The 12,917-nt window shown below is 47.9% G+C and overlaps 1 protein-coding gene across 1 annotated transcript in view; it reads left to right on the top strand.

Annotated features, from left to right (window-relative positions):
• Nucleotides 1–10,068: 10,068 nt before the first annotated feature.
• T265_01568 (hypothetical protein) overlaps nucleotides 10,069–12,917 on the top strand; it is a gene marked incomplete at both ends in the record, with an annotated part of 17,765 nt that continues 14,916 nt past the window's right edge. Inside the window, one exon of the mRNA XM_009165627.1 lies at nucleotides 10,069–10,430. Coding sequence (XP_009163891.1) covers nucleotides 10,190–10,430 — 241 coding nt within the window. The remainder of the gene's footprint in view (nucleotides 10,431–12,917) is intronic.

Genomic DNA, 12,917 nt, shown 5'->3' with positions numbered 1-12,917 from the left:
TGTGTATCAATCCGTGAATCCGTGACATTTATTTCAGTATGCGAACATACTGTGCAATTTTTATGATGACGTGGTGCCGATGTTCATGAGAATGCTATCCGTTAGCCTTTTTGTTGTTGCTGAATCTTGGGGAATTTGTTTTTGATCAATATAGACTGAGAGTCCTTGTATAACGCAAGTTCGACTGTCGGTTCGGGGTAGGATCAAAGACATATTTCGCCTGGAAAACTGTCCGAGAGACTTTCTCACCTCGAGTAATTAGGTGCCATCTTCGTTATTTCGGGATACCAGTACAGGGTCAAGAGCGCATGAAATCAGGCTTCAGTTATCAAGCTCCATTATTCTTCAAAGCCAAGGGGAACGGTTTTATTTCATCAGCCCAACGCAACGTTCTTACATTGTCTTCCATGGACAGCCCAAGATTCGCAATATACTGCCGTCTCTCAGGTAATCGTTTGATGAACAGTGGATCGCACTCGCTCAGCAAACTGGCGACCGAAGAAAACGGTTTCGATGATGCGTATGCATTAACTGATGTGTGGACTAGGAAATCTTCTCCATGCAGCTGACAAGCCTTGCTGTCTCAGTAGTGGCCGTGGTGTGACATACCGGACCTGCATACACCGGTGATGGTCAGGATCAGTCAGCATGCCCTAAAGACTTCAGGAGACGTCTTTCGGTATAAACCGCGACCTAGGTTGAGATCGATTGTCTTCCAGCTGATTGCTCGGTACAATGAGAGCTCCGATGGCAGCTCGTCTTGTAGAAATAGAGGCTTCATGCAGCTAAAAGTGCTGCGTTTCTCCAGTAATTTTAAGTTTTTATCCAACCGCTGCCTGTGAGGTCATTGTGTTCACGATTGCCGCGGATTGAGAGTCAGAGACAAACTTACTCATCGATCCGCTAAGCGATACTTACCAAGCTAACGTTGTTAGATTTTGAACTTGACTAGAGAAAGCATGCATGAATGCTTCAACTATTGTATGGAAGCGGTTGGCATCTGAGCAACAGAAAAACGTGTACGCCGAGTTGCATCACGGATTGATAAGAAATGAACGTGTAAGGGAACATTTTTTTTTACATAATCAAGGGATGGTTCATGTGTTTGAGGACTTCTCCCGACAATTCCCGAATACTTCTGGGCGTGATGGCCCAATTGGTTAGAGCGCTAATTCACTAACCGCCGAGAACGTAAGGAGCTATTTTTCACCCTTCAACCACTGAGAACGTAAGGAGCTATTTTTCACCCTTCTTGCTTATCTTGCAGGTTAGCGGAGGGCACTGAATGATAGGAACAAACTTGATCAGGGAAGCTCGGTCGAATCCTTCGACCTTGCTTTTTGAGCCGCGGTGACTTAGCTTTGAGTCCTGATTGGTGGAGGCCTGAAAGGCCTTGGAACTTGGTCTTGGCGCACGCAGTGTTCGTCTGTCTTCGCCGCGAGGCCTGTCTCTCGCGCCGTCCCTTCGCGCTCTCTGCTATCCGCCTGAATGCACTCCAGCACGAAACGGCAATGTCATTATCGCATTCCCGTAAGCAGTTACCAGTGTAAGATTTGAAGATCTCCAAACAGTTCGCAATGTTCCCTATGAACCAGTCAGCCCTCTCACCACAAATTCTCGACCGAGTCAGGATCCTCAATCAGTATATAAACGATCATTGGGGACTTCGATCAAAGCAATATCTACCCACCGCACGAAAATTTGGAAGTGAAAGGTGAACCTGATATTTTCGCTGCTGGAGAACGACTTAACTTGAAGTATGGAGAGCAGCTGCGAAACGTCGACGAAGACCATCGAGTTCGAGGGAACATCGCTAGGTATTTAACGGTTGCGCCTAAGATTTACTTTTGGTGCTATAAGTGGCGCTAACAGGTGGTCTGTGACCCAATAAGTTATCACGTAAGTAAGGAACCAGTGTAAGTCGAGTAAGTCGCGACTAGTTCGAATCGCGGCGGGGATGCTTCGTCATCCTCATCATTGTCAGCTGTAATAACCGTGTGTTTTTCGTACAGTGGTAGCTGCCGCAGTTTCGTTCACCGATAATTTGGAGGGAGGGGTTGGTAGCTGCGCATTACAGGCGGGAGTGGATAAATTGGTGCATAAATCCAGCGCTGTCAAGTGGGGGGGGGTTGGGAAGGGAGCTACGCATTGAAGGCAATAGCTGGGATGCACGAGCGCCATTGAGGGCGAGACTGGGCCATGTCTGACAATGTCCCTAGCCATTGATGTGGCCCGTCTCGGGGTCCCCATCCAGGAAGACGGCAATGGCCAGAGCAGCTGAGTTTGCTGGTAATGGCTTTCATACTTCGCTGCCATGTCATTGTTTGACCGCCTCTGGCTCTCTTCCACCCTTCACGCTTTAAAACGAAAACATGTATAAGCAAAACAATCCAGGGAGGTCACCTGAAGGCATGCAATACATAACCTCTTATTTCCCTTCGGAAGATTGTTGTATGAAACTCGAGGTAGCTCAGTAATTAAAGCACGAGCTTACTGACCGCAATTTTCGTGGTTCGAACCCAGCCTCAACATCCCGACTGCACCTGTCTAAGTTTGGACAGGTCTGTAGCATCTCAGCCTTCGCGCCCTCTTTCGGTGGTATAGCAACTATGTAGTAAACACATCACAACCAAGCGATTAGTATTATTTATTTGAAAACATAAAACAGGATGCTACATGCAACACAGGGTATACAGAGCAACTTCAAATATTTTAGATGGGTACCACTCTACAGATGGACGATGTGTATAAGGGAGATCCATCGTCATCACCAAAGACAGCAACATCAGTGTTGGCACTGATGCCTCACTGCCGTACAACCATAAGCCCTTGAGTGAAAATAAGGGGAAAAGGGTGGGTGAGGGAGGGGACTAGTACTGGACCATGTCAAGCATTCCGAGGTGCCTACGCCTCCAGCCGCTCAGCCAGACAATCTTGAAAGAAACTGACAGCATGAACATCACTGACATCGATTAGTCGCCATTTCTTCCAACGTCCCCAGCCAAGCACAGACGGGGACCCCATCCTGGAAGGCGTAAAACGCCAGCAACACCCAAACTCATTATCTCTTTCACGCCTTTCTTCCAGGTCATGCGCTGTCCACCTCGCGGTTTGCGCCATCCTGACGGAGGCACGGAGAACAACACTCGTTTCGGTAGACGGTGTTTCGGCATGAATAGAACATGACCGAGCATCTCGTAGTCGGTTGTGCTGGATGATTTCCCGGATTTAAGTACCTGAAGCACAACCAAATACCCGTTTTCTAATCAACTCGTTAGCCATCCAAAACCAGCCACGCTTCTGAGGCGACGGTGGTCGAAAACCTGAATAGGCCTCACACCATCTACCCGCAGAGGCCATGTCTCGCACTCATACATCAACGGCCCTTTCTGTAGCCTGGTACAAACGACCTTAAGATCTAGTGAGATGCATTTTTGACGCCACAGTTGACACATATTAGCAAACGTGATTCGAGCCTTTGAGATTCTGGCACTGACTTCGTCAAACACTTCCGTCAGAGCTAATACAACTACCGAGGGATGTAAACGTTTCCATAATCTCCAGTGGTTCTCTTTGAATCGTAGATGGCACGGTCTGAAGCATGACTCCGCACTTTGGAGATGCACGGCGCATGCCAAAAGATGGCAACATGGTGGCCACTTTATTCAACAGACCTTGTGCTTCGCTCTGGTCTTCAAAGATGAAGGCGATGTCATCTGCGTAGTCCCAATCGACAAGGCTCACCAGCAACAATTTGAACACCGGGGTTTTGAAGACCGCCCATTCTTCATCCCATTGTTTCATCAATGACGAATTTGAACAAGAATGGAGTGGGAATATTCTTGTCTGACAACAGTTTTTGTAGGGAAGCTTTTGGAGAGCTCACCATACATTCTCGACCGCCCGAAAGTATGTGAATATAGGGATCGGATTATGTTTACAGACTTCCGGCGCATACCCTGTTGATCAAGTGTAGTTAACAGCACTGATCGGTCGACAATCAAACTCACCCCTGAAGTTAAGGAATACCAGGATTGTGGGTCGTCTGTACATGTGGCGTTACTCCAACACCTGACAGAATGTGAAGATGTGGTCAACGCAGCCTCTACCCGGTCGAAATCTCGCTTGATTCTCACGAGTCAAAACTTCGCATGCCGCCATAAGACAACGAAGAATCAGTGACGCCAGAAGACTTATCACAGCATGCGTCAAACTAACACCTCTGTGGTTACTACATTCACTACGAGTACCCTTTTTGAAAACGGGCACCACTATCAATTCACCGCAATTGTCTGGGACGGTCTCCTCCCAGATAGACCCAAATAGGCTAGACAGGCACTGGCTGAGGAATCCACCGCCATCCTTGAAAAGAGCAGGTGGAAGGTCGTCAAGACCAGCAGCACGATGACGCTGTAATAGAGAAATGCATTCGGACACTTTTAAGACTGAAGGCGGCTCCACCTTTCTGTTGAAGGCCAGGTTTTTGGATTAGAGGTGGCAGATGGCCAACTGAATTGCTGCTCGAAGTACTGTGTCCAGCGGTACAAACGTTCTGCTTTGTTGCATATCAAGGAGCCATTTTGGTCCCTGATTATTTCGCTGACACGTGGGTTCCGAGCAGCTTGCGGACATTTCCAGCATTCTTTGCATCCCCCACTTCTTCGGCCTTTCGAATCCACCAAGGTTCTCGGTCAGCACGGATACCCAGTGTCACCTGGCGTCGGATGATGCGTCGGGTGGAGTTGTGGTGGCGGCCAGGAGGGAGACATCGCCGGGTATCCAGCAAAGATATGCTCCTCTCAGAGATCCAATCTTTGGATGAGGTTGACTGGGTTGTACCAAAAACGGAAGTTCCGGCTCTGAGTGACGCCCTGGATATCTTTTACCAGTGGCCCCTCATATACGACATCGTGCCGTCTAGGCGTGCCGTCCGACAGGCGTTCGAGGAGCTGGTTCTGATAATTTCGATTTCTGGGTCCAATAGCTTCCTAATCGTTAAGCGAGGTGTGCGCGTTTTGCGTACACCTGAAAAGCGCAAGGAAAAGTAGCAGCGCACAAGTGTATAGTCGGAGTCCACGCTGGTCTTCCAAAAGGTGCGGCAGATGGGGATCCACCCTCAACACCGATAACTGATGGCGATGTGGTCGATTTGGATTCGGCGCTGGTTTGTTGGTGGGTACCACATTATCAAGCGATTCCCGCTGTTCTGGAAATTCGTACTGCAAAAGAACAGTCTGTGATTGGCGGAACGTCATAGAAATCGTCCTTCGCAGATTTAGAGCTTCATTCAGTTGGGGCGTAAGCAGACACAATGAACAAGGCGGGAAGAACCTCACTTCCTGTCATAGATGTTGCCAAACGAACCGCACAGAGGCGACTATCAACGGGTATCCAATGAAACAGAGACGTCTCCGCTCGTTCGCTCAATACAATACCCACCCCAGCATATCCGGCTGCAGCGGCGGCCTCTGCATCACCAGACGTGCGCAGCCGGAACCTGGAAGAGAGCGAGGGTGCAGTCATTCCCATCACAGTACTTGCGTCCTGCCTCCTTGTTTCTGACAGACAGTGTACATCAATATAGAGGGACTGCAGCGTACGCACAAGAGCCACCTGTTGACCTGCTTGCTTTAGTGTGTGAAAATTGAAGGTGGCTAAGTAGACAGGTTTTCGGGGTTTGAAAACAGACCTCGAAGTGTTTAGGGTTGTGACTGAACTCGGACGTGCAGAAGCTGCAGCTGAGTGTGGCGCAGGGCTAGCAAAACAGCCAGTCCTAGAGCTGGAACCTGCGCGGATAATTTGGGTGGGGGTGGTGATAGACGGAAAACGTGAGTGTTGGAAGGTGGCGTCAGCAGTAGCATGTTTTCGCTTACCCACCCTGCTGTATGTAGCAAGTAAGGCGACCCGGCTGATGGCACCACGCGACGGCCGATGTGGCATGAGAGTATTGTTGGTTGTGTAGGTCATGGTTGTACGAGGGCTGGGATACTGCCAGGGCGCCCACACCTAGACAGGAGGACGATTAGGGTCCTCAACCAAAGCCTTTGGCTCAAAAGCCTAACCGCAAGGCAGCAATGTTGGGCTGGAAATGCAAGTACATGACCATTTTTACGGAACACGTCGCCAAACGTGATCCAAACCTCAACCTGGAGGTCCGGGAGACTGTTCGTCAGACCTCTAATCATTGACCAACCTGGTATGAGAGACTGAGTGTCGCACCGACACCCCCCAGTATAGTTCAGTGGGTCGCAGAGGTACACAAGCCACCACCACATGGTAAGGTCCAGTCTCTTCGTGACGGCATAAGGGAGATTACGAATAATTGTACTGTAGGTGCGGCTCAGCTTTCGTAATATGTACCATGTGGTTCCCCTTGTGCACGGTTCGTGACGCTGGAAGACTTGGCTGTCAACTGATGTTAGTGGCGTTGTCAGTTTCTATACAGAGCGTCTGAATAAGTGCCTGGAGGTGTATCCACCTCGAAATGATTGTGGTAGGTTGGTATCGGCCACCTGTAAAATATTTGAAGTTGCTCTGCATATCCTATGATAATCAACAACCGGCGCAAACTAGTGCAAGAGATCACTTATTTGTTGCGACTATCAGACTGAGGTGCTTCGCATAACGTTCTTACTCCCTTTTTGAAGATTCGACTCGCGGTAGAGGCCCTTCAGATCTGTTTCAAATCCTTCACAGCAAGGTTGTTAGAGGGGTTGCTAGAATTTCAGCACCTCTGGAAAGTGCAGGGTGCAGACCATGAAGGTCGGGTGTTTTGTCGCCCTACAAAAAAGATGTTTTGTGTTGGATTTCTGTTGACGTCGATTTTCCGTTCAGACTCGAGTTCTTCTACGGTTTGTGTTGAAGGAGACCAGCTTAACTGCTCCTTGAAGTGTTGAGCCCATTGCTAAAGGCGACGATTTAGCGAGTGGATTGCCACTTCATCTTTTTGTGGATTGTTTCGCTGACACCTGTCTTGTTTTGACCGGTGGATCAAATCACCTGGAACAGGGCGCGACTCTTACCTGCAGCCTTGTACATCTCGGCATTCACGATTCACCACCGTTCTCTGACATTCATTCCCATGATTCTCCAGCCTTTGAAGGATCTGCGTGTGCTATCATGGTCTCTAGTTGCTGGTGCGGCTTCCCTGGAAGCACGAAGATCTGATCTTGACGGCATCCAGAGCTGAAAAACTTTGAAGACAGTTTCAAAGGCCGAGAGCATGGCTTATTTCATTCACTTCCATTCGATATCCAACTGGCCCTGGTCAGCAACGTGAATGTAATAGCTTGAAGTAGCTTTCCAGCCAGATCAGATCGATGCCACTGAGCTGCTGAAACTCGACCAAGTCGAAAAGCTAAACCGCTTTGCTTCGACACGATTGGTGCTCATGGGCAGCGAGATGACAAGTAAACCTGCACAAATGGCATGATTGGAAAAACGTTGTGTACCTCAGGAGAAACGCTAATCTTTAATTGAGGCTCTCCATCGGTAACTGCTAGCCACATGATTTAACTGAGTCCATAAATGACATGCAGTTGGTGGTCTCCGGGTAACTTGATTTGCGGAAGTACTTACCAACCAGGAACGATGGGACATTCAGTACACAACTGAAAATGTCGCTCCTCCATATCCATACGTTGAACATCGACTGCACACCTGCCATCTAACTGCTTCTTCCGGGCTTAGTCGTTGAACTTGGGATTTCGTGTAACCCGCCATGATAACTATCTGTTCTTACTAGCCAAAGTAGTCGCGGTAGGTCTTCATCATTGTCGGCTGTAAGAACCACGTACTTGTACAGTGGTCTTATCTGCCACAGTTTGGTTGGCCGATGATTTGGGGAGGTGGGGTAGATAGCTGCGCATTGAAGGCGGGAGCTGCTAAATTCGTGGGTACAGCACCATCAGTGGACAGTCAAGTGGGGAAATGGAAGTCAATAGCTTGTATGCACGAGCGCCATTGAGGTGAATGAAACTGTCCAGCTGCCCTCGCCTAAATGGGTTTGGTTCAGGTAACCCACCTTGAGTCTTCAACTCAAGAATGTGACCCACAAGGTATTGGGAGGATGTAAGATTTTGTTTGGCGACCCCTTGACTCAAAATTCTGTACCATGAGGCAACGGTTGTCGGAGTTTCCTTTTGGTACCCATCCCGGGGCCAGTGACTCAATAGTCCAACTTATCTGGCAGCAGGGATTGACTTGACCCGAGGGCGCAGGGAGTAAGGCATAATTGTCTGATTTCTAACACACTTGGGTTGCTGAGTGGTGCATACTTGTTAGACAGAGAACATTTTAATCCATGGTATTTGCAGCAGCCATGTTTACTGGCTTCATTTAGCAGTTAAAATAATCGTCGGGAACCCTGTTTCTGCAGATTCCGAGCGTCTAAAATTTCGTTTCTACGAGTAGGATGTTCTTCTGGACAACCGTACACATTCTCTTTTGTGCATCCAGTAGCCGGTACTAAACATGTCAAAGTTGCATCTGAGTACACGGTTTGAAACTATCAATGGAATGCTACAGGCAGCCAGCAAACTGGACTGTTCCATGCGTTTTTAGGTAGGCGCTCAAGCTTTGTAGTCGTGTGCCACAGGTTGGGTGTGAGCGGTTCGAATTGATGGCAAGCGAGGGGTGTCGGCATGAGCCAATATCTTTGAGCTCGAGGTATCTCAATGGTTATGGTGCAGACTTACCGACTGCAAGATTCGTAGTTCGAATCCAACCTCTGCATTTCGACTGCTCCCGTCTAGACCTAGGCAACCTGGCTCAGCCCTCGTGCTCGATTCAGGTGATTGCGCAGCCATTCACCAAAAGGTTGTTACTGCTGAACGACTTATTATCATAAGTAATAAATCACCTTGAACAGACGTCCGCATCGGGTTGTATTTGACGAAGGTTACCCTGGCTTCTGCTGATCCGCAGTATAAGTACAACATAAGTCCATGGAGCAGTGCAAACAAACGAACAGACGCCAATGTGAGAATGGTTGGTCGTTTGGACTTCCAGTAACTGTCTCGGCGGCTTGTTACCCATTTACAAGAATACACCAAATAGTATTATACACTAGTATACGGTACCAACTGTGATGATATGCATCGCTATCGACCCCTGCGAACAAACTGGTAGTGATTGTAACTATGTGGTCCCGTTTCTCTGAATAACATTGACGCCGCCGTACACTTTAAAAGTTCCTCGGTCAGTGGGTAAACCTGAGCCGAGTTTGGCTGTCGGTCGGGCGGCAGTTGATCTGTGTATCGGGTCTGGCAATTGGCTTGCGAACGTTTCTTCACTATGCGAGAAGACAGTGTTAGTGTGCGGTTTGGTGGTGGACAGATCAACAGCCAACCTCATCCAAGCTACCAGTATTTCCACACGAGAGCCGAATTAGCCAGTTTATGTGGCGTGTAGTGGGTAGTGTCACTTTTCATGAATGTCCTGGATGTGGTACTTGCTGCTTGGTTCTGAAATTGCAATAGTGGTGTTCAAACCGCAGTTCTGCTCCTACAAGGTTCGCATTGTGACCATATAACCACAGGCCCGTTATACCTACCCATATTGTGTAAGTGTGTGTTTTGTCTTATTAGGGATGCAAGCAGCGCCATACCTGCTGAAGTGACAAACAGCGGCAAAACGCGAACTTCAGAGGTGCAAGTCGAACGGCTCAGTCTTCTGATCATGATGTGGGCAAATACGATCGGTACTAGAAGTCAATATGAGGTGATATTGGGGTACTGCAGGTAAGCACCTTGCCGTGCACCACATAAGCGACCAATTGAGAAGCTCTCTTCGTATCCAAGAGCAAAAAAACTATGGGTCATCCTCACCGGTCAAACGTTGCGCGTGTGTTTTAACGCCAACAGTCTCACTCTCTTTGATAATCCCTGTATCACTGCTTACACGAATACATTGAAGCTAGTATAGATTCACTTCAAAATTTTTCAACATGGACTGAAGTGAAATATAATCTTTGGAAAGTTTTGAAGAAAATGGACATTCTGAAGTTCCCTATTCTCAAGTGAACTATTGAAGTAGCTGTTCTTGGCTACGAATTTCCTGTTATTGCAGTAGGCTGCTCTTCTGGCCTGATAGGCTTACCAGGTTCCACTAATCTTGCTTTTTCTTATTGTTGTTACCTTCATTCCCCTCCAATCGACCATTTCAGCGGGCTTTGCATACCCTTCGAAGAATGGTCTATTACGTTATAGAACAACCACATACTCGTGTGTCTAGTTGCTTCATGGGTCACCAATTCTACTTTCTTTTCGCTGTCGGTATTGGGCTGTGTATTCCTTTAAAAGTGTCCTCCACGGAAGATTTAACCTCCAGCACAAGACCATCCAACATCACGAGTTCTTTGTCGGATCCCAATCTCACTGCCCATGCAGACAACCACCAGGTCATACCTACAGCCTCAGTTGTGGAAAGGCGTAAGTTGTCGTTTTGCCATTTGTCAAGTATAGTACAACATGGTCTTCACCTAAAACGTGGTCACATTAAAGCTGTTCGTCATTTTTGTGTATCGAGGTTATACCGCCTCGTCAGTAGACGGCCTAAAATTCAGTTCTTGTCCCGGTTGTTTTTTGTGGGCAACGAGGATACCTGGGATGTTTCGTTTTGTTCATCAAACAAGTTTGTTCAACAGGTTGGTCACGCACCCTATCGTTCTGCTAAGCAACTCTCAGCAGTTTCCCTGGATTGACGCAGACCTATACGTCTAGTTAATTCACTTTGCCAACTGTCAACCGTACTCCAGTGGTTTCAGCTGCCACCATCATGGACGACGAAAGAGAGTAGCTACGTATGAATTCACAAAAATGTGTATTCAGTTGGGAGTAGGAACTACTGGTGATATGCTTCAGTTTGCAATTAGTTAATCAGAATGACTGTATAGAATGGATACTCATCTTGTACAGTAGTCTCGATAGAATCACTAGATGGGCGAGAAATTTGCTTTAGCAGCTAATTGTGCCGTAGTTTCCATATATTCGTTTTGGTAGCCCACACAGAAGTAACATGAAGCTTTATGGTAAAGTCGGGTTTCTACTGACAAAGGTTTACTGCACTTTGTAGATATGTAGAACCAATATCATACGCAAATTGTTATTGTGCTACAAACTAAGAAGAAAACCAACTCTAATCGCCAATTAGACTCCACACTATGCCGCTTCAGTAATCTAAACCGAAATGAAGGCGTTCCTTTCGCCAGTGTTCAGCAAGTCTAGCAACATTTCCTGAGGACCATCTGCTTTCCCCAAAAGAGCGTGAACATCAACCACTGAGCTACTGTCCAACTGTAGACCCCAGGACAGAACACCATGGACCAAGGTCGAACCACTGTCAGTTTTTCACCAGAACACTTCTCGGGAGTAATCAAACATCTAGATTGATATCTAAGTGAATGTCCATATTCTGAAACTGTAAATGAGCTGCTATCCGCATGCGCTTATCCCTAAACTTTACCGCTCTCCTCGTGAACCGACGATGTACACTGCCTCAGATGTTCGTCTGGTTTAAGCACAGAGTTGGTACAATTCTGTGGATCTGCCGGCCTTAGGAGTACCTGAGGAAAGCAAGTCCACACAAGATGGCGAAGACCCTATCGTGTTTTCCTGTAGAGCAACAGATCTGTAACCTTGTCTCTCGGGTAGGGGGAATTCCTGGAAGTCAATGATTTTGCCGCTCGTAGGAAAATGGCCGCACATTATAGAGGCTACGAAAATTACGCTCCTTAACGTACCCGAGCCGTCGAGATTGAAGTGTCAGATTGTATATATCCGTCGACATCTTCGGTGACTGTTGGCGCATTATTTTCGGCGTGTTCAAAGTATCTGGGTTTGTGAATTAATGTGAAGAAGTCCTTCACGAAGAGGTTGTGGTTCCTGCACTTTCATGGCCCATTGGATCATAATGGCGATTGTCTGTGTGATGTGTGTGGTGTGTTCTGGTACTCCCACCAACCACTAGTGCTTTGTGGTCAGGCTTTAAAATCAAATGCTTGGGTTGCGGGCCTTAATTTTCCTATTCTCTAGGCTTGGGAGTCCTGGCAGCGTTTCACCCCACACACGTCCGCGAACTGTGCAATTACCAATAATTTGGTGCAACTTTCAATAGGACCTAGCTCCTTCACTGTCGTAAGGCAGTTAAGCGCCAGTTTCCACTCGCGGTATATTGCTATCCACTATGATGATGGTGATGAGATGAACGGAACGCCGCATCCAAAGCTCAGAAAGCTGATAACAACAGCTGTCTCAGAATAACGGCTATGCCACGTCGAATTGAGAAGTTCGTGAACAGTAGACGCACGGCGAAACTGCTGGATGAAAGTTAGGGTACGCGGAGTTCTTTTCATTCCTTTGGTACGCTTTGGACTCGTGGATAGTTACTCACAGCCGAATTAACGCGGCACAGTTAGTTGTACATCTCTCCCCATCATACTCTTTCTCTTTCCATACGATCCCCCTGCACTTCCGGTCTATTTCTGGTGCAGCTGATGTTCGAATCTTGGTCCACCGCTCGCCACCACTATACGAGCGAACCCAATGTAATTTTGCGATGTGGGAGTCGTAGCATGTTTTCACGACCACCTTCATGTGTACTTTTCAGATAACAACCAATTGTCCGCCATCTGCCAAGAGCGAAAACATCCAGTAGGAAGATCTCTGTTTAGGTCTAGGTGTGGGATGACCTCAGAAGCAGCCCAAGACTTGAGCACCCGACCTAAAGCTGCCACCTTGACGTGGTGGTCGGGCTTCAGTGCTGCAGCGATCCCGTGGGCTACACTGGCTGGAACTTCGTTCCACAAGGTGCAACCATGTCAGGAAGGCCAAAAGGGAGCAGCCAGACCAAGAGCAGCGAGACCCCATACTACGAGTAATCGTGCTACGAGGCGGTCTGGGGGTAAAGTCGTACTGTCC

The sequence above is a fragment of the Opisthorchis viverrini genome (genome assembly GCF_000715545.1).
Source record: "Opisthorchis viverrini unplaced genomic scaffold opera_v5_17, whole genome shotgun sequence".
Classification (NCBI taxonomy): Eukaryota; Metazoa; Platyhelminthes; class Trematoda; order Opisthorchiida; family Opisthorchiidae; genus Opisthorchis; species Opisthorchis viverrini.
This window is presented reverse-complemented; position numbering and strand designations above follow the sequence as displayed.